Source organism: Castor canadensis, chromosome 15 (assembly GCF_047511655.1).
Source record: "Castor canadensis chromosome 15, mCasCan1.hap1v2, whole genome shotgun sequence".
NCBI classification, from domain to species: Eukaryota; Metazoa; Chordata; class Mammalia; order Rodentia; family Castoridae; genus Castor; species Castor canadensis.
This window is the reverse complement of record NC_133400.1, coordinates 20,081,943-20,101,575: the sequence shown is the minus strand read 5'-3', so window position 1 is coordinate 20,101,575 and position 19,633 is coordinate 20,081,943. Positions and strand designations below refer to the sequence as shown.

At 47.4% G+C, this 19,633-nt stretch overlaps 1 protein-coding gene across 3 annotated transcripts in view; it reads left to right on the top strand.

The window, feature by feature from the left end:
* Positions 1–16,160, top strand: part of Cdh5 (cadherin 5) — a 34,610-nt gene extending 18,450 nt beyond the window's left edge. For all 3 annotated transcript variants that reach the window (XM_020174554.2, XM_074055905.1, XM_074055906.1), the window contains exons 4-12: positions 403–519; positions 2,092–2,256; positions 3,247–3,434; positions 4,594–4,844; positions 8,277–8,419; positions 9,784–9,908; positions 10,246–10,354; positions 12,390–12,635; positions 13,935–16,160. In XM_020174554.2, coding sequence (XP_020030143.1) covers positions 403–519; positions 2,092–2,256; positions 3,247–3,434; positions 4,594–4,844; positions 8,277–8,419; positions 9,784–9,908; positions 10,246–10,354; positions 12,390–12,635; positions 13,935–14,443 — 1,853 coding nt within the window. In that variant the 3' untranslated portion in view covers positions 14,444–16,160. The remainder of the gene's footprint in view (positions 1–402; positions 520–2,091; positions 2,257–3,246; positions 3,435–4,593; positions 4,845–8,276; positions 8,420–9,783; positions 9,909–10,245; positions 10,355–12,389; positions 12,636–13,934) is intronic.
* Positions 16,161–19,633: the final 3,473 nt, after the last annotated feature.

Genomic DNA, 19,633 nt, shown 5'->3' with positions numbered 1-19,633 from the left:
CCTTCTCCACCCCTCTGCCAAAGACCCCAGCCAGGGCCCTAAGGCCAGACCTTCCTGTGAGGACTCTAGAACCCCAGGAGATGAGGAATATGACACCACCCCTTTGGGGACCTTCCCATCCCCTTCTCAGTCCCTTGTCCACACCCATTCAAGACAGGGGGAACAGCCCATTGCTCTCTCAGGTGTCTATGCCTTGCCCCAATCATCCACCCCTCCTCATTTCTCCCACAAATGCACAAACCACCTGCTCTCTTTGCCCTTCACAGTTGACCTGGCTGGGCCCACCATGGCTACCACTTCACCCTCTCCAGCCACCTCAGCAAACAAAGCAGCCTTCCCCCACACAACCCAGTGAGGTGGGGACAGCAGAGCCCCACCTGCCATCAGAATTTTTCTCCACAGGGACCTCAGTCCTGCGTGTGACTGCAGTGGATGCAGATGACCCCACCGTGGCTGACCACGCCTCCGTCATGTACCAAGTCCTAAAGGGAGATGAGTATTTTGCCATCGATAATTCTGGTCTGTATGACTAACCCTCACGGGCAGGCACTGACTTGAAGGGTCATAGGAGTGGGAAGGGATTACTTCAGGTGCAGATGCTGAGGGAAACCCAGCCTACCAGGTGTCACCAATCATGGACCCACACTGTCCCATGGAAGTGATGGATACTGCACATAAAGCAAGGTGGGGCTGGTTGGGGGACTGGAAGCAGACAGGTGCCTAAGACATGAACTCAAGTCTAATAACAAAGCCTGGAATTTGTTACCCAAGCTGTGACCATGAGGCAGTGTTCTTTGTAAGATTCAAACAGATCTGGTTTCCAAACTCAGCCTGGCTACTGACCGCTCTAGAGACCTTAAACAAGTCAAGTAACCTGTATGAGCCTTCGTTCCCTCACCTAGAAAATGGACTGCCCATATTCCTCTCTACTGTAGCTGTGAATTTGGAATGTATAAAGAGAACATAGCCACACATTTTTGGGACTCGTTAAAAGAAAAACTTTAGACGAATTGCATTTAACAGAATTTAATTGAGCAAAGAACAATTCACAAATCAGAGCGCCCCAGAACCAGTGACAGGTTCAGAGAAACTCTGGGGCTGCCACGTGGTTAGGTAACATTTATGGACAGGAACAAAAAATAGAAGTGAGGTCAAGAAACAAATTGGTTACAGCTCAGCCACTTGCCTTATTTGAATAGAAATGAACAATCGGCCACCTGCGATTGACTGAAGCACAGCTGCTGTGATTGGCTGTGCATACGCCTAGTTTTCAGCTCATTTACATACTAGGTTGCAGTTCATTATGTAAGGACTCAAGTATGCAAGTACAGAGGCTTTCTCAGGCCAAATTTAGTCTGATTTAACACTTTAATTTAAAAAAAAAAACAAGCCAGGCACCGTGGCAGTGGCTCACACCTGTAATCCTAGCTACTTGGGAGGCTGTGTTCAGGAGGATCACTGAGGCCATCCCAGGCAAAAAACTTTGCAAGATTATCTCAATGGAAAAAAAGCTGTGTGTGGTGGTCCACACCTATCCTCCCAGTGATGATGGGAAGCCTAAACTAGGAGGATCAAGGTCCAGGCCTGCTGGGCAAAAAGCGAGACCCTATCTCCAAAACAACCAGAACAAAAAGGAGTGATTCAAGTGATAAAGTATCTGCCTAGAAAGTTTGAAGCCCTGAGTTCAAACCCCAGTACCACAAAACAAGCAATGAATAAAAACTGTAAGGACTGAGTCTTGGAAGCAAGAAAGAAGGCTGGGCACACTGTCTTTCGTATAGTCGCCACCCGTGTTCTGTGATATACCAAGGCAGACATCACTAATCCATCACAGCACTCTTTCACTCAGCCTGAGTGGCCTCTTGATCTTCCTCTACATGATGCTCCAAGTGGCTAGGACCACATTGGACCACACTGGAGGGCAGCTTTACCCATGCATGGCAGGGCATGGAGGTTGTGGGCTGTTGCCCCATGGTTCTTACCCCAGGCAGCACAGTGGAATCACCTCAGCTCTTCCTAGGTAGGGGTGGTACATCCACATTTTCTCACAGCCCCTCAGGTAACGTGGTTCCTGCTGGAACACTTTTGCAGGATTCATTTTCACAGCTACCAAAAACTTGGACCGAGAGAAGCAGGCCAGTTATGAGATTGTGGTGGAGGCACGAGATGCCCAGGGCCTCCGGGGAGAATCAGGCACAGCCACTGTGATGATCACTCTGCAAGACGTCAATGACAACTTCCCCTTCTTCACTCAGAGTAAGCCCCTTCTCTAGGGCCCTGGAAAAATGGAGATTGGGATAATTCAGACTCAGTGACTTGGAGGCTTGTGGGGAGGTGCACCAAATCACTCTATACCTCCCCACACCCCAGGGTGGTCCTGAGGTCCAAAGAAGTATTTCACGTCCAGGAGGGACCTTGCTTCCACCTCTGTACCTCACTCCCAAGGCCATCCAGCTGCCCCTGTCACAGGTCTCCATACAGGTCAGGAGGAAGTCAGGCTCCTGTTGGTGCCACCACTGTACCCCAAACCTTACTGTGAAATAAGAACAATTTCACCCCAATGTCATGGGCTCAGGAAAGTCAGACCCTGAGACTCAGGTCCAAGCTAGAAATTCCCTGTGAGCCAGGGTACAGCTGGGGCTTGGCCCTGACCCCACCTACAAACTGATTCTCCCCAAAATGCTTGCCAGGAGCTATCCCTATGCTCTGAGTGGGGCTGAGCTGGAAAGTCAGGTGGCTCTGTTCATTCCTCCCTGAAGGTAAGATGTGTCTCTCTTACCAATTGATAGGTGCCGAAGCAAAGTGCCTTGTGTAAAAAAGGTGCCCAGTTACCACTTGTTGGATGGAAAGAGCGATGGACAGATGGATGGATGGATGAACTGATAGATCAGGCCTCTTTGACCGGGGACCCAGAATTCCAGGGATATATCATAACCATTGCTATCAAGTTAGTCATGCCCAGTATTAAATATGGATAGCAGGACGTAGTCACACACATCAGTACTCCCAACACTCAGGAGGCTGAGCAAAAGGATTGTGAGTTCAAGGCCAGGCTGGGCCTCCATCCTGTCTCAAAAAAACAGTGACGAGGGATGCAGCTCAATGGTGGAGTGTTTACCTAGCATATGCAAAGCCCTGGGTTCAACCCCTGGGATTGTAATATGCGTACAGTAGGATAATCTAAAGGGACAATTGCCTTGTCTACTCATTAACTCAACACCCTTTGGATTGTTCTGTTTGTACTAGCCAAGTATGTATTTGCGGTGCCTGAAGACATCCGTGTGGGCAGTCCATTGGGCGCTCTGTTTGTGGAGGACCCAGATGAGCCTCAGAACAGGATGACCAAGTACAACATTGTGCAGGGAGAGTACAGGGACACCTTCACCATTGAGACGGACCCCACCCTCAACAAAGGCATCATCAAACCTATGAAGGTGTGTAAGCCTGCGCTGAAAACATCACTCATGTGGTGGGGGCTCTCGGCATCCACAGGACCTTCCCAGAGGCTGCTCCTGAGCAAGAGGCCATTGAAGGAGAATGCTCAGTCTGAGCACGGGACTGGGGGCCTGAGTCTGAGGCAAGGATTGGTATGAATTGTTTATTTGAGAGGTGATCCCAGAAAGTCCCAGGAGCAGTGACAGATGTAAACAAGGAAGCTAGTTCTGAGCTCATTAAGTGGGGCCCCATCCCATGGGGCAGGTGGCAGATAGTGTAGACTACGTCTCAGAGTTGCAGTGGCTGGGGGTGAGGAGCTGGCATATTTGTGCACCAGTTGCTGCAGTACTGATGGAGGTCACCCTGGGGCATTGACTCCCTGGCACTTGCTGGCCTGCCCTGTGTCCTGGCCAGTAGAAAGCCATTAGCATATATGGATACAAGGAGTGCTCAGGTGGTCTCAGGTGGCCAGGGAAGTCAGAGAAGTCAGACTGACTGAATCTGGAAAAGGCAGGACTGGTCTTATCAGGCCGTATAAATGTCACCAGAATGGCGATGCAGGAAATGGGGGATCCTGAGCCTGAGTCCCCTGGTCCAGCCTCATATAGGTGACCAGAGACACAAAGGGGAGACACACACATCTGCCAGAATCCACAAAGTTCTCAGTGAGGGGAAGACAGGCATACAAATGAAAAATGCAGCCACTGTGTTTAGTGCTGCACCAGACAGGGAGCACTCCCCTCTGCTCACAGGGGCTTCTGAGAGCAACGGATTACCTTCTGTCTGGCTCCTTGAGGGTTGAATAGGAGTTTGCTAAACAGGAAAGCCCAGAAGAAACAACTTGAGCAAAGACAAAAAAAAAGGCACATCCTTATGGACCTGTGGACAGAACCACTGGTTGGTGACACCCTTGAGAATGGGGCTGTGCTGGCTCACTCCAGGTCACTGCCAGGCACAGAGCCCAGGGTTGGGGTGTGCCCTGATGCTAGTGAAATGAAATGAGCCAAAGATAACCTCCTCGTGACCTTGGAAATATTACTGGTCTGGGCCATGGCGTTGAAGGGTGTCATCCTTGTGCCACCTGGTGAGGTGGCTATGAAGATCGCATGGCACATGTGTGGCTCAGAGCACTTGTCACCACACTTTTCCTTCCTGCAGCCCCTGGACTATGAGCTCATCCGGCAATACATGTTCACTATCGAGGCCACGGACCCCACCATCAACCTCAGATACCTGAGCGGCATCTCTGGGAAAAACAAAGCCCGCGTCATCATCAATGTGACAGATGTGGACGAGCCCCCTGTCTTCCAGCAGGACTTCTACCACTTCAGGCTCCAGGAGAACAAGAAACCACCTCTGATTGGCTCGGTGCAGGCCAGGGACCCCGACGAGACCCGGCACAACATTGGGTAAGGGGTGGCATGTGTGTGAATGGTGATGATGGTGGCTTTCCTAGCATTGACATTCATCTGCCTGCTGGTCTAGGACAAAACTCAGAGACCCTGGCTTCTCACAGCACTTCCATGGGGAGAGGCAGAGGCAGATCAGATGCCTAAGCTCTTTCCACTGATACCCTTGACCTGCTGGGATCTTGTCCAAACCTGAGCATCCACACCTTGTGTGGTCCAGGCCATCTTCTATTCTTTGGACCATGGCTCCCACCAGTACTATCTAATGAGACCAAATAGTCAAGAAAGCAACCAATCAGATGATATAGCTGAAGTCCACTTCACCAAAAACGTTTTACTAAATTTGTCTTCTGAAAACCACAAAAGTTAGAAGTGTTTGTTTTACGCAATGAAACAACACAAAGGTCTATGAGGAAAATTTTGATAACTCCCACTCCCAGATAGCTCGTGTTAGGGGCTCAAAGCAGTTCTGTCAACTTTCTTCTTGACCATACCAACCCATAGGTATACTTATGCTGGATTTGTGGTTGTTTGTTTGTGGTGTTCGATTGTTTGTAAACTCTGTTAGATCATGTCATGCCCATTTCATCAATACTGCCTTAGTCAGTTTCCTGGTACTGTAAATCCATACCACAGACTGGGTGATTTATTAAACACAGAAGTCTATTTAGCTCTTAGCAATGGTGAAATCCAAGAACATGGCACCTGCACCTGGTCAGCATCTAGTGAGAGCCTTCTTGCTGCATCGTAACATGACAGACAGTGTCACATAGCAAGACAGGGCCAGCATGCCAGCTCAGGTCTCTCTCTCCTCTTATAAAGCCACTAATGCCATCAGAGGGGCCCCACCTCATGACTTCATCTAATTCTAATTATCTCGCAACGGCCCCACTGCCAACTACCATCAACGTATGGATTTGGAGATTCCGTTTCCAACCCAGGAACTTTTAGGGGGGACACCTTCAAACTGCAGCACTTGCTCATCTATTTTAACTGGACCCCACTCCTCCACCCTCTGGGATGAAAGGAATAGTTCTACCTCATACATCTTAAAGCCACATAACATTTGATAGTAAGGGTGAATTCAGTCCAGTCTTATTTTATTCCACAAGGATAGCCAATGGTGCCAACACAATCTAGTAAATGTTATAATATCCCACATTTTTCCCTGTATGTCTGAGTCTAGTTCTGAATGTCCTGTGGCATTCTGTCTTACTGTAGCAGATTTCTACTGAATTTTCATATGTATGTATCAGACAAATCTCTACCTCATTTATTTTGTATAATTTTAACCATTCTGAAACACTCATTCCTCATATGAACTTTAAAATTCTTTTACTTTTTGAAAAAAAAATTTAAATTCTAATGAGAATTGTGTTTGGAAGAGTCAATGTTTCTATGTTATCAAGTCGTCTTATTAAAGGCAAACTAAGTCCCTCCATTTTGGTTACATCTCATAAATTTTGGGACACCAGACTCATTGCCATTCTATTCCATATGGTATGCCTATATATATATATATAAATATACATATAAAATATTACATATTAAAATATTAATATACATATTATATTTTATGTATATATTTTAATATACATATTAAAATATATATACATATATAATATAAAATATTATAATATATATTGTATATATTATAATATATATTTTTTTTTCTTCTGTGATCCGAGGGTTTATTTAAGAGATTGACTTGGATTTTTTTTTTTTTTTCACTTGCAAGTGATGGGGACTTGGTGGTTGTTTTAGCTGTTCTGTGATGTAACTCAAATGTTTTTGTAGCCGTTCATTCCTGAAACGTCAAAGCTTTTATGTGTTTTAATTTTCTATTCAGTTAACTTCGGTTCGTGCTTATTTTACCTTCATTGTAGCTTGCAGCTTTTATTCCCTATGAAATTGCCTGGCTTGTTCTGAGAAAGCATTTGGCCTTCAGTTCCATGTTGCCCAGTGTGGAATTCATCAGCCCTCCTTCTGGGTTGGTCATATTTGCCTGGTATACTTTCCAGCCATTACTTTAACTTTTCTAGGTCATTCCACATTAAGTTGTCTCTTGAAAACAATGCACTTGGCTTCGCTTTTGAACCTACACTGAGAAGACTTGTACTCAACTATTTACATTCCTCATCTCATGTCACACGTTTGTCCTCACCTCTCTTATGTCTTATTTGTCATCTCCTGTTCCCAAATGTGATATCAGGCTTTTTCTGTTGGTCCCTTATCTTTACTATAAGCTGTTTTTCTGTCTTAGATATTTGGACCAAACATATCCATATATCCATTTTTACTTTTACCAATGATATTTATTTCTATATGTAAACTTTTAAATATTTTCCTGGACCTGTATTTTCTAGTTAATGTCACACACACACACACCATTGCTTTCCTACATATGATAAAGAAATTAATAGCTTTGCTTCAATTCCTCTCAAACCAGGTTTTTACTTTATAGTGAGACATTTCTTAGTTAGAATAAGTTTAATTTTTTTCAGGACCCATCTTTATGAGTGATATACTTTCTAAGATCTTACATATTTATATTTATAGTTTTTGGTCTTTTTATTTTAAATACCTTGATATGTTCATTTAAGCCTCAGATCATAGACACTTCCCTTCAAAATATTAGCCACGTGTTCTAGCATTTGTAGGAGTATCTGAGGGCAAGTCTAATTTCTCTTTCTTCATAAGGAATTAATTCTTTCCTAAAAGTCTGGACATTTTTTCAGTTTCTTCACATAGCCTTGAAATTCAAGAGGGTCATCAAAATATGCCTAGCTCTCTTTGGTAAACTATGCCTTATATCAATGATACTTTTTAATCTATACACTGAAGTCTTTCTTCAAATCAGGAATGTTTTCTTATATTACATTGTAATATATTACATTATATTACAATATATTAATATACAACATATTAGTATATTACATTATTTCTTCTGCTCTATTTGTTCTGGAATCTTCCATAATAATAACTTTTTTCATATATATGTTACATATGCACATATACATAGATATCTCTTTATACTTTTTTCCTGATTTCTGGAAGAACTTGTAAAACGTTCACAAATGTGATTTTCTTTCAATTACTTCTTATTTCTTCCAGCTTCTTTTTAATTTCTTTCTGGCTCTTGCCACCTATCTTTTCAGTACACACACACAAAAAAAAAATCCCAGCTGTGGTATAGTGGATTATGGTGTGACCTGATCAGCGTGAAAGTGCAATTGATAGAACCTGGCTCAGGTCATATCATCTCTCTGAATCCCTGTGTTGGTTGTTCACTGTAACGGGTTGTAGAGGACAGTGAGTGGTGAGAGAAGAGGATGAGGAATGATACAGGAGAGGATTCTGAAGGGCCCTGTCTGTCATACTAAAGATGCAGGAAAGAACAAGGAAAGTCAAGAAACTCTCTCTCTTGGACAGATACTCCATCCGCAGGACCAGTGACAAAGGCCAATTCTTCCGAATCACCAAACAAGGGGACATTTCCAATGAGAAAGAACTGGACAGAGAAACCTACCCCTGGTATAACCTGACCGTGGAGGCCAAAGAACTGGATTCTAACGGTAAGGACCCCATCTGCTAGGGACCTGGGACCAAGGGACCTTTTCCTGCCTTCTTTCAAAACTGGTTTAGGGCTGGATGCATGATTCAAGTGTGGAGTGCCTGCCTGACAAGCATGAGAACCTGAGTTCAAACCTCAGGACCACCAAAATAAAACATCATTTAGGGTCACTAGAGGTATTATAAGCTCCTGTCAGCACCCCTGGCTGAGAGGCCGTTTGAGCTTCCCTGCCCAAGAGCAGTCCTTGGACCAGCAGTGTCTACAGCACCTGAGACAAAGTGCAGAATCCCAGACCACAGTCCGGATGAAATCTGAGTCTCACATACATGAGAGTTTGAGAGCACTGTGGTAAAGGGCTGTACAGGTGTGTCCGTGCTGGGAACCCCCCGAGGACCTACTAAGCCTAGAGCTCCTCTGATGCCTCCCTGGGGATTCTGGTGCAGTCAGCAGAGACGGGCCAAGGATGTGCAAGTCCTGAGTGCCACATGAGTCTCATCAAAGACACTGCAAAGGGGAGGCAAGCACCAGTTAGTGGGCTGAACTCAGTGTGTGAGTTCAGCAGCTTTCAACTCAACTCAAGACTGCTAGGTTCTCTAAACATTGCCTAACTTCTGACAGAGGCAAGGGCACATGTGGGGTGGGTGGGGGAGAAGGTTGTTGGATCCTTGACCTGTATAAGAAAATCACCTCCACTGATCAGGAAAAGGGGTGACATTTAAATAATTACATTACTTAATTGTAATTACAATTAATTACTTAATTGTAATGTAATTATTTAAATTATTACATAATTATTTATTAAATTATATCATTTTAATCAATTCTACTTATTTGTTTGATTTAATTATTAATTTTGTTAATTTAATTTAAACCTTTGCCTTTTTCGTTCTTGGTTTTTTTGATAGTACTGAGGTTTGAACTCAGGGCTTCACACTTGCTAGGCAGGAGCTCTGCCACTTGAGCCACACTGCCAGCCTTTTTGGCTCTGGTTATTTTGGAGATGGGACCTCACTTTTTGCCCATGCAGACCTGGACCACAATCCTAGTATTTTAGGCTTCCCTCTGTCACTGGGTTTTTGCCTTGAGCCACAAACAATCTCAGCCTTCAAGAAGCTAAGATTACAGGCGTGAGCCACAGGCTGCCGTTTTGATTCTTAGAAGTAACTCCTCAGTAAATTATGAAGTCACCTCCCTCCTTCGTCACACTCCTTTCATCCACACTATCCCTGGCCTCTCTTCCAGAGGTCAATAGCGCCCTCTTCCTGCAAAAACTGGGCAACCCTCCAGGACTACCTATCCAAACACCCATCCTCAGGGCCTGGCATCACTTGAAACTGCTGTGGTAACTAGTCATCTCTCCTGCAGGGATCCCCACAGGCAAAGAATCCATTGTGCAGGTCCACATTGAAGTTTTGGATGAGAATGACAACGCCCCAGAGTTTGCCAAGCCCTATGAGCCCAAAGTGTGTGAGAATGCCGGCCAGGGCAAGGTGAGTCTGGTATAGTGGGGGGGGGGGCAGCGCCCCCTGGTGGAGGCCTGAAGGGCGGACCTTCCCACCCATCTGGAGTTCCCCTGACTTTAATTTAATCTGGTACAACAGGTCTGAGAAAAAGTAACACTGTCCCCATTTTACAGATGGAGAAATGGAGACTCAGAGAGAATATCCGAAGAGTAGATTAGGCAGGGATGGGGACAGGACAGTGGTACAAAAAGTGCTTCGTGGAGACCATTTAGATGAGAGGGGGCAGATGCCATAGTCAGGTGTAAACCCTGACCCTCAGACCACCCCAAACCACACTAACCATCCCCCATCTCCCACATTCCAGCTGGTTGTACAGATTTCTGCATCAGACAAGGACATATCACCACAAAATGTCAAGTTCAAGTTTGTCCTAGGAACAGAAGACAGCAACTTCACCCTGACAGATAATCAAGGTATGCATCAGAGCAGTCAGCTGGCTCTTAGCAGGGTCGGGGTGTGGTCGAATCTGGAACTAAACCAACAAATGGAGGGAGGGCAAGCCCCCACAGGGATGTTCAAGTTACAGGGTGTTGTGTGCAACTCCTGCCATGTATGTTGTACAATTGATCTGTGCAGTGGTCAGAGTCACTCACCAAACTGCCCAATCCACATGGCCTGCCTCCCCCTGGACATGCTGGAGGGAGGAGGAGAACAAAACACATATGGGGGTGCAGGCAGTCTGCTCAGTGCAAACTAGCACCGGGGTCTCATTGGTGGAGTGCTTTAAGTGGAAGCATGCCTGCCTCGTGAGCATGAGGCCGAGTTCAAACCCCAGGACCACAAAAAAAAAAAAATAGAATGCCACACGGGGGTCTGTGTGCCTCAATAAAATTGCAAATTGCTCTATGATGTGGAATCTGAGGTCAGACCTACAGAATCAAGGCTAGAAATGTAAAATTGTGAACCCCAAAGGTAGAATGAATTTTGCTACGATGACTACTTACCACCAGGTGGCGCCTGAACAGGATCTGGTCCGTCAATCACAATACATCTTTTCCACCAATCAAAGCTCAGAGAATCCTGTGCGGTCAGAAGGGGCCAATCAGCGCTTCTGATGAATATGCACTTACTAGAGTGAGGATGCAGAGTTGATTCATTCCAGCCAGAGCTAGGCAGGCTTCCATGGCCTCTACAACTTTCTCAGAAAAACAGACACACCCCCACCCCCACCTTTGGGCTGAATAGAAGAGTCCTTCACCCAACCAGGGGGAGAAAGTCTCTGCTGGCCCCAGATTGGGAATGCTGTGAGAATCCTACATTGAAAAAGTCCATTGCCATCTTTGGGAAGACTTAGGGAGCAGGGCGTCTCAATGTGAGCAAACCCAGGGCATCAGCCACAGACCCATCATGCAAGGAGGCAGACACTCCTGGCTCCTGAGGGTGAGGAAGGTGCCTATGATGTGCTGACAGCCGATGACAGACAGTTCAACACTCAGCTACCTTTTAGTAGCAAATAAAATGGCGAAAAAGACCTGACACCCCACTCTCACTGTCCACCTAAAAAGAACTTGGTGGGGCCAGAGGATCTGCAATGGAGTGAAGCATTTAAGTGCCACCCCAAAAACACCCCATGTGCAATTAGGAGGCAAGCCTGTTGGTCCCAGATTTGCTTATCTGTGAATGCCCTGCATGTCAAAACCAGGATGTTTAAGAAGCTCCCAGGTGGATTTTTTTTTTTTTGACAGTGCTGGAGTTTGAACCCAGGGTCTTGCACTTGCCGGGCAGGTACGCTATCACTTGAGCCACACCCCAAGTCCTTTTTTGCTTTAGCTGTTTTTCACATAGAGTCTCACATTTTTGCCCAAGGCTGGTCTTGGATCTGACTCCTCCTACTTAGGCCTCCCATCCAGCTGGTTGGAGCAGGAAGGGGAAGGCAGTATTTGGACAAACAAAAGCAAGCTCCTAGCAGCAGGCTTCTCGGGCAAAATGCAGTCATTCTCTCCATGCCTGAGGAACACAGGCAGTTTTTGCTGTTGTAAACCTCCTTCATAATAATGCATTTTCTGAAATAGACAAAATAGCCCTAGAAGTTAGCCTAAGGATAAAAGACATTGCAAAAGGTTACTTTTCCCCACTGCTTACAGAAGCTTGAAACAATAATTATTTGAACCAACAGAGAAGGGCCCCTGTTATTGGCGTGGATTGAGGGAAAATGAGACAGGTGTATCGGTTGCCCACAGAAACAGAGAACAGGGATTTGACATTCTGACTGAGCCATTCTTCCAGGCTAGGTTAAAGCAGCTGCCCAAACTGTCCCCTCTGTGGAGAAACAGACCTATATTAAAGTGGCTGAAACATGACACAAGGGATGCAAGGGCAGAGAAGCAGGCCAGGTAGCATACAGGCTGGTGCAATCAAGAAGGGCTCCCTGGAGGTGGCAGCCTCCCCCATCCTGCAAAGGTCAGATGCTCCTGGCAGAGCCTCACTCTGTGGTCTTGATGTCTCCAGATAACACAGCCAACATCACAGTCAAGTATGGGCAGTTTGATCGGGAACGTGCCAAGTTCCACTACCTGCCTGTGCTCATCTCAGACAATGGGATTCCCAGCCTGACAGGCACAAGCACCCTGGCAGTGGCTGTATGCAAGTGCAATGAGCAGGGCGAGTTCACCTTCTGTGAGGAGGCAGCCGCCCAAGTGGGCGTCAGCATCCAAGCCCTGGTAGCCATCTTCCTCTGCATCCTCACCATCACAGGTCGGTACCTCCAGGGATGGGGAGGCAGCACCAAGGGGGTTTCATGGGAGAAGAGGCCAGGGATCCAGGCCCATCCTTGCCTCCATCCCAGAAGGTCGTTCTGGACCATGTACCACCCTGGACTTCATGGTTCCATGTACAGGTTGCAGGGGTGCCGAGTTCCACCAACCTGGGTGGGTAAGAATCGGGGTAAGGGGACCCAAGGGGAGGAGAAGGCAGAGTGCAAGTCCCCTGCCCCACTCTTCAAGCCAACTCCACTGCAAGATAACCCGGGGCGGGGGTGCAGCTCAGCAGAACATCGCTCACCTAGCACGCATGAGGCTTCAGATTCCACTCCCAGCACTGAGAAAGAAGACAAAACCAAAACTCTATTTGACATTCACTCATTTTGAGCACTTACCTTGTGCCAGACACTGTCTGGGGGCATTTATTTACATAAAAATCTATTTTTAATTTAAAGAAACAAAGGGTCCATTTCTAAATGGAAAGTTTTTTAAACGTAGCTTAGATCACCAGGGTTTTCTTTCCTTTTATAGAATTTCTCCAGCTTTGATACTTATTTGTTTTTCCTTGCCTGAGCCTCGTGAGATTCTGGAGCATTTTAGGCCACACAGGAAGCAGACCCTGGGACAGGGACTCGGGAGCAAGTGGTTTATGTGGAGGTGCTCTTTAGACGCCTCCTAAGGAACAGAGGGGTGAAGCAGGGACATGGGAGGCTTTCCAGGGGTGTAAATTCTCCTGAGTTCACCTGCCCAGAGACGCACAGGGCTCAGCCCTCCAGAGCAAGCCCTTGGAGGATGAGGTCAGCCCAGCCCTACAATGGCAAGGTGTGAGGCACCCACACCTTAAGATAATATGACCCTGTGCCCAATATGGTGCCACAGGTGTATACAGCAGGAGCTTAAGAGTGGCTGCCGCTACTGCAGCAAGTATCTCAGCACCACTATTATCCACTAGCATCATCCAACACTCCACAAAGTAATGGTCAGATCTTTGCACTCAAAGTCCCAACTCCACCCCTTTTCCCCATCTCTGCCCCTACCTATGGCCTCCTGGCCTCTGGGGATCTGCGGAAGCTGTGGGTCCTCCCTTCCCCCACCCCAGTATTTACCCAGCCAGTCAAGACCAGGAGGTGGGATGGGAGGATGACTGTCCCATGGGGTAGGGGCTGTCTGGACCCAACCAAGCCTGTGTTGGCCCAGTCGCTGTGGTGTCTGTTGGGGGGGGCGGGGACAGGTGAGCCTGGGAGGAGGGGTGGCCACTGGGCCCCGTGTGACCGTGGCTCTCGTTGGCTGGCAGTGATCACCCTGCTCATCTTCCTGCGGAGGCGGCTCCGGAAGCAGGCCCGCGCCCACGGCAAGAGCGTGCCCGAGATCCACGAGCAGCTGGTCACCTACGACGAGGAGGGCGGTGGCGAGATGGACACCACCAGCTACGACGTGTCGGTACTCAACTCCGTGCGGCAGGGCGCCGCCAAGCCCCCGCGGTCCACGCTGGACGTCCGGCCCGCAGTGTACAGCCAGGTGCAGAAGCCACCGCGGGTGACACACGGAGGGCCTGGAGAGATGGCCGCGATGATCGAAGTGAAGAAGGATGAGGCAGACCATGATGGCGGTGGCCCTCCCTATGACACTCTGCACATCTATGGCTATGAGGGCTCCGAGTCCATCGCAGAGTCACTCAGCTCCCTGGGCACCAATTCGTCTGACTCTGACGTGGATTATGACTTCCTCAACGATTGGGGACCGAGGTTCAAGATGCTGGCCGAGCTGTATGGCTCCGACCCCAGGGAGGAACTTGTGTACTAGGGGTCAGAGGCCTTTGGGCCTGGGGATGGAAACCCTACAGCCAGGGACAGTCAGACACCAGGCACCGAAGCTTCTAAGAGTGGCACGACACCCCAGCTCAGCACCCCTTCCTTGTGGGTACCAAAGACCTCACCATCCTCATCAGGATGGTGAGCTCCAGATCTCTGAAGTAGGCAGAGACGTATTTCAGTGATGGCAACCCCCTAAATGCTGGGAAATGACTTTTCTTAACAGCTAGCATTCTGTCTGTGCTTGGACAGTCATATTACCTTGTCACCTGTCCCCCACCCACGGATCTAACCCAAACACCTTTCCTGGCTCCTCAAAGCTTCCAGGCAAAGCACCCTGCTGGAAGGGTCTCCCCCAAGATTGCTGAGCCTCCTGAGAAGGCTACAAGGTCCTGATGCCTGTCTGCCTGGAAGCAAAGCACTGGACACATGATGTGTGACAAGACTCTGCGACCCAGTCCCCAGACAGACTGTCCATCCCACCTGCTCACAAGAGTCCCAACCCTGATGTCACTCCCTCACACCCCACCCCACTCCCAGTGCCCAACCACTCTCCAGCCCCTCCCCAGGCCTGTCAAGAGGGAGGAAGGGGCCACATGGAGCTCCTGACCTTGGGTCCTCAGGTGACCCCGCTAGCCTGCCACTGCAGTGACTGTGCCATACTGAGCATTCATCCATTCAGCCAAATTCAGGGAAAATGGCTTGTTGAACTTGAAGCAACTGTGAATTCATCCTGGAGGGACAGTGGAGACCAAGGGTGACAGATCATAGGGTAAGGACCACCTCCACACTCCACACCCGCCCTCTCTGGAGAGGGCCTGGAAGAGTTGAGACCCTGATTTGACATTCATTGACCCCTGCCCAGGTTTACCTGTGGGGAGGCAGATGCTTCAGGAGAAGACTCCTCCCCATCCCTGCCTCACCTGGCTATTTATTCTCATATTCTCTCTCTCTTCTCTCTCTCTCTCTCTCTCTCTCTCTGTCTCTCCCCACACACACACACACCGTGTCTCTCTCTCTCTGTCTGTCTCATTTTCTCTCTGCCTACTTATCTCTTGACTTGGAGGTGCCCACAATGTGGGTCTCAGCAAGTCGAGCCAATGTCCAAACCCAAACAAGACTGTGCGACAGAGCCATTTGCCTTCACGCCTCATTGTTGCCACTTCTCAGGGAACCAACCATCAAGCACAGCCACTGCCCTGCCTCAGCCCTGAAGTACCTGTGTGCATCTCCTACACTGAGCTGCATAAGGAACTTTCCACTGCAAACAGGCCTTGACAACCTGGAGGCAGAGGAGGGAGACACCTCCTGAGGACCCGGATGGCCAGGGAGGGATACACTCTCCAGTGCACACTTCATCATGGACCATGCTTCCCCTGCTGGGCAAGGCCGCCCTTCACACTGTAGATAACACTGATAGTTTTAACCAATAATTAGTTTTTCATAACGATTTTTTTACTAATAATACTTACAAGTTTCTGGCTCTCACAAAAACATAGAGTAAGGGCTTTTGCATAACAAGCAGATTTCTATTTAGGTTAACAATTTTAATTTGGGTTTTTTAGTTGGATAAACAGTTCCTGTACTTTCTCTTTCCTATCATTGTAGTAATTGCTATATAGATAATGACTATATATTGGACACACTGGTGCATGAGACGTACTGTAATTTTTTATACCTAAATAAAGAAAAATCTTGAAATTCTTCTATTTCTAGAGCTGAGCACTCAGGTAAAACACATATGCATGCATACACACGTGTATGCCCAACACCACTGTCATTACAGGGCAAGGGGATATTTGAACCACCAAGAAAACAGATTGTAACAGAAAATAACAAAGAACACCCCATTCCAGCCTCCTCTCCACACAGAGCCCCCCAACCCCGGTACATTCCCCACTCCTCCTGCTCCTAGTCTACACAGCAGACAAGGCCTCTGGTACTTGGTGTTGCCACACCAGTTGCAATCAGCAAATAAAGAGCAGGGTCTTTCCTGGGCACAAGTACAGCCCTACATGTGTGGGGGCTTCCAAATGCCTAGGAATATGACAGAGCTTTGCAGAACCCTCTATGAACAGTTCACATCCCAACTTTTCCTTTTAAAATGTTTACTCAGCTTCTAGTTTTGCCCAGCTGCACTCACTAGCTGAAACCACCCATGTTAAGCCTTGATCAATGATTGTTTTCAACAAATGGTCTGGAGGTGGGGAGGAAGGTGCTGTTTGCATTGATTGAGTCCAACTCAGGTCAAATAAACACAGGCTTGAAAGCGGGGTTTTTTTCAGGCAACCACCAGACAAGTCCATTAATGACAGTAACCTGGGAAGTGGGCTTTGGAGAAGTGTTCACTGTGGTGGTGGAGCTCTTGGAAGTTGAGGCACCCAGGCCTGGGGAGCAGGGACTAGAACCTGGGCACGTTAAAATGCCGTGAAGCTTGCTGTTCTTACCAAAATGTAGCCATTTTTTCTTTATTAGACACTTCCCAATTATTGTTAAGTTTTGAGTTAATTTCCAGGATTCTGAAAACACTGATTCTGACAATTCTTGTAAGTGTCCTCATTGCTTTAATGGAGGAAGAGATCCATACTCCGCCATTACCACTGATGTCACCCCATCAGACTGGTTTTCTAGCTGTTTTTCCACCTGTCTGGGGGCCTATTCTCTTAATTCACATTGCCCCACCCCTTGGAGTTCATGAGATCTGTCCCCTACTTCCTTCTTCCTTCTCCAAGCAGCCCCCCATACTGCTAGTCACCTCCAGATGGCACAGTAGTACCAGTGGTCTCTGGACTCCCAGCCTGACCAAAATGGTCAGAGGAGCAGCACCTCTGAGCCCTTCCTCCCACACACCTCCAGAGTGGGCTGTGATGTGGCCAGAGCCACACAGCAAGTTAGAGGCCGAGCTGGGGACTAGAACTTGCCTCCTGGCTCCCATGAGGATGTAGATCAGCAGCATCCTCATGGAGGAAGATAGAACAGATGTGGAGATGGCGCTCCACGCGCGGGTGATAGAGAAATGCCCACAAGAGGGCGCGCTGTATCAACAAATGATTGGTGGTAGCCAGCATCCTGCAGCATCTCTGCGTCCTGGCTCTGGGGTGCCTGGAAATTGACAAGTTGTGTCAAAGAAGCAGCCACCGGGTCCCTTGGTACAGCCTGCCTAGGACTGAGCTGGGCTCCTCCTTCACGCCAGGCTCCGATCCGAGAGAGAGAAGCACGGACTTGCTCCCCTGTCCCTCCCAGGTTTGGGGTACCTGCGGTCTCCAGCAGCCCAGTGGACACCAAAAATCGCAGTTCATCAGAGCAATTGCTCCTGGTGCCGGGTGCTTGAGCTCGTGTGGGTCGCAGTGCACCCACTATCCTTCTCGCCAGGGGCCAAACCTCAGTGTCCACGCCTAGATCTGCGTTCAGTCCCGCCCTGCTTTCCCAGGCCAATCCTGGAGGGGTGACTTGGCCAGAACTGCAGTCCCTGCGTTCTATGGGAAGCTTCCCAAAGCTTCCCTGGACAAGAATCCTAATGATAAATCTCCCCAGCTCGTGCTTGTAATCTTACCTGAAGGAAGACATCTGGAGGATCACGGTTTCAGGCCAGCTTGGACAAAACGTTCTCCAGATTCCATCTCAACCAGGCACACGCCTGTCATCTCAGCTATGTGGAGAGCCTAAATATGAGGGTTGTGTGGCAGGTAGTCCGGGCATAAACACAAGACCCTATTCTAACTATTCAAAAAATAAAGCAAAAAGAACTGAGGGGTGTGGTTCTGAGTTCAAACTCCAGTACTACAAAAAAAAATGCTGATAAATCCTACTTTCCTCTGGGTGACACCTTAAGCCTGAGATCCTCACAGTCAAAACCCCAGACCACCCAGCAGCCCATCTTCTAAGGTGTAGTTGGAGAGATGTGCCTTATTTATAAAGTAAAAAACTAGGTATAATGTACATGTTCAACCATAAGAGACTGGTTAGGTAAATTATGTCAGAGCCTTAAAACAACTGTGGGCAGCCATTACTCTCACTTTGTGCCCTGGTGATCTGAAGCTGAGTTCAAGACGAAGCCGAAAAGAACTTTATTTACATCACTTGCAGTGAGATCCCAACATTTTCTACCAGACAGCCACCGCCAAGTTACAGAATTATGAAAAGTTTTTTGCTCATTCTTTATTCATGTTTTCCAAGATTTTATAATCAGAAAAAGTTTATTTAATGTTCATTTGTAAACAGTTTCTCATAATTGAAAAATTTAGCTGATAAGCGAAGTTTGTCCCTAAATATCATTTTTGAACAATGAAAGTTTTTACTTAAAAACAAGTTCTGAATTCCCTATGGATGCAATAGTTTTTTGTTTGTTTTGGTGGTACTGGAGTTTGAAGTCAGGGCTGTATACTTGATAGGCAGGCACTCCACCACTTAAGTCATGACTCCAGGCAGTTGTTTTTTTTTTTTTTTACTAAATTGCTTTTGAAGTCATTACTTTAGCCCCAGAAAAAATGTTACTGGAGGACTAGTTAACTTTATTGTTTGTCTACTTTGGAAAACATTTCTTTGCATCTCATCTGTGGGTCCTAAATATCTTAAACTTTGGAGTTCTTGGTTCTGGGTTTCCAGCAACTTTCTAGATCTATGGGATGAGGGAAAGCTGGTTTTCCAGGCAGGTGATCCCCATGGAACTCTTCAGCGCATAGAAACACTCCACAGTCCTCTTTGGATCTGAGAAATAGCTGATCCAAAGGACCATCCAGAGGACATCTGTGATGTCTGGGAAATCTGTATGTGCCACAGTATTCAAGGGCATCACAGGACTTTTCCATGTCCTTTTATAGCCTAGAGTTGTAGGCGGTGCAGTTAACTTAGGGTGTTCCTGAGTAATGGTTGTTGGGGAGTGCTCAATAATGTTACATAGGAAGCTGCACTGAGAAGGGGAAGTTGTTTTCAGATGAGGCACTGGGCAGGAAGTGAATCTTCACATTAAAGGAAACAAACAACACAACCTCTGCACTCATGGAAAACGTCATTGCTGAGAAGAGAAAAACGTATACAGGTACCAGGCGCTGGGCAGGAATTAGTAAGCCCCTGCCTGGGGTGTCACATAGTGACGCCCACATTCTACAGCACATTTGCAGACACGACACCTAGAACTCAGTGACAACACCCGGAAGGAAAATGCAAGCACTTGGGCTAGGAC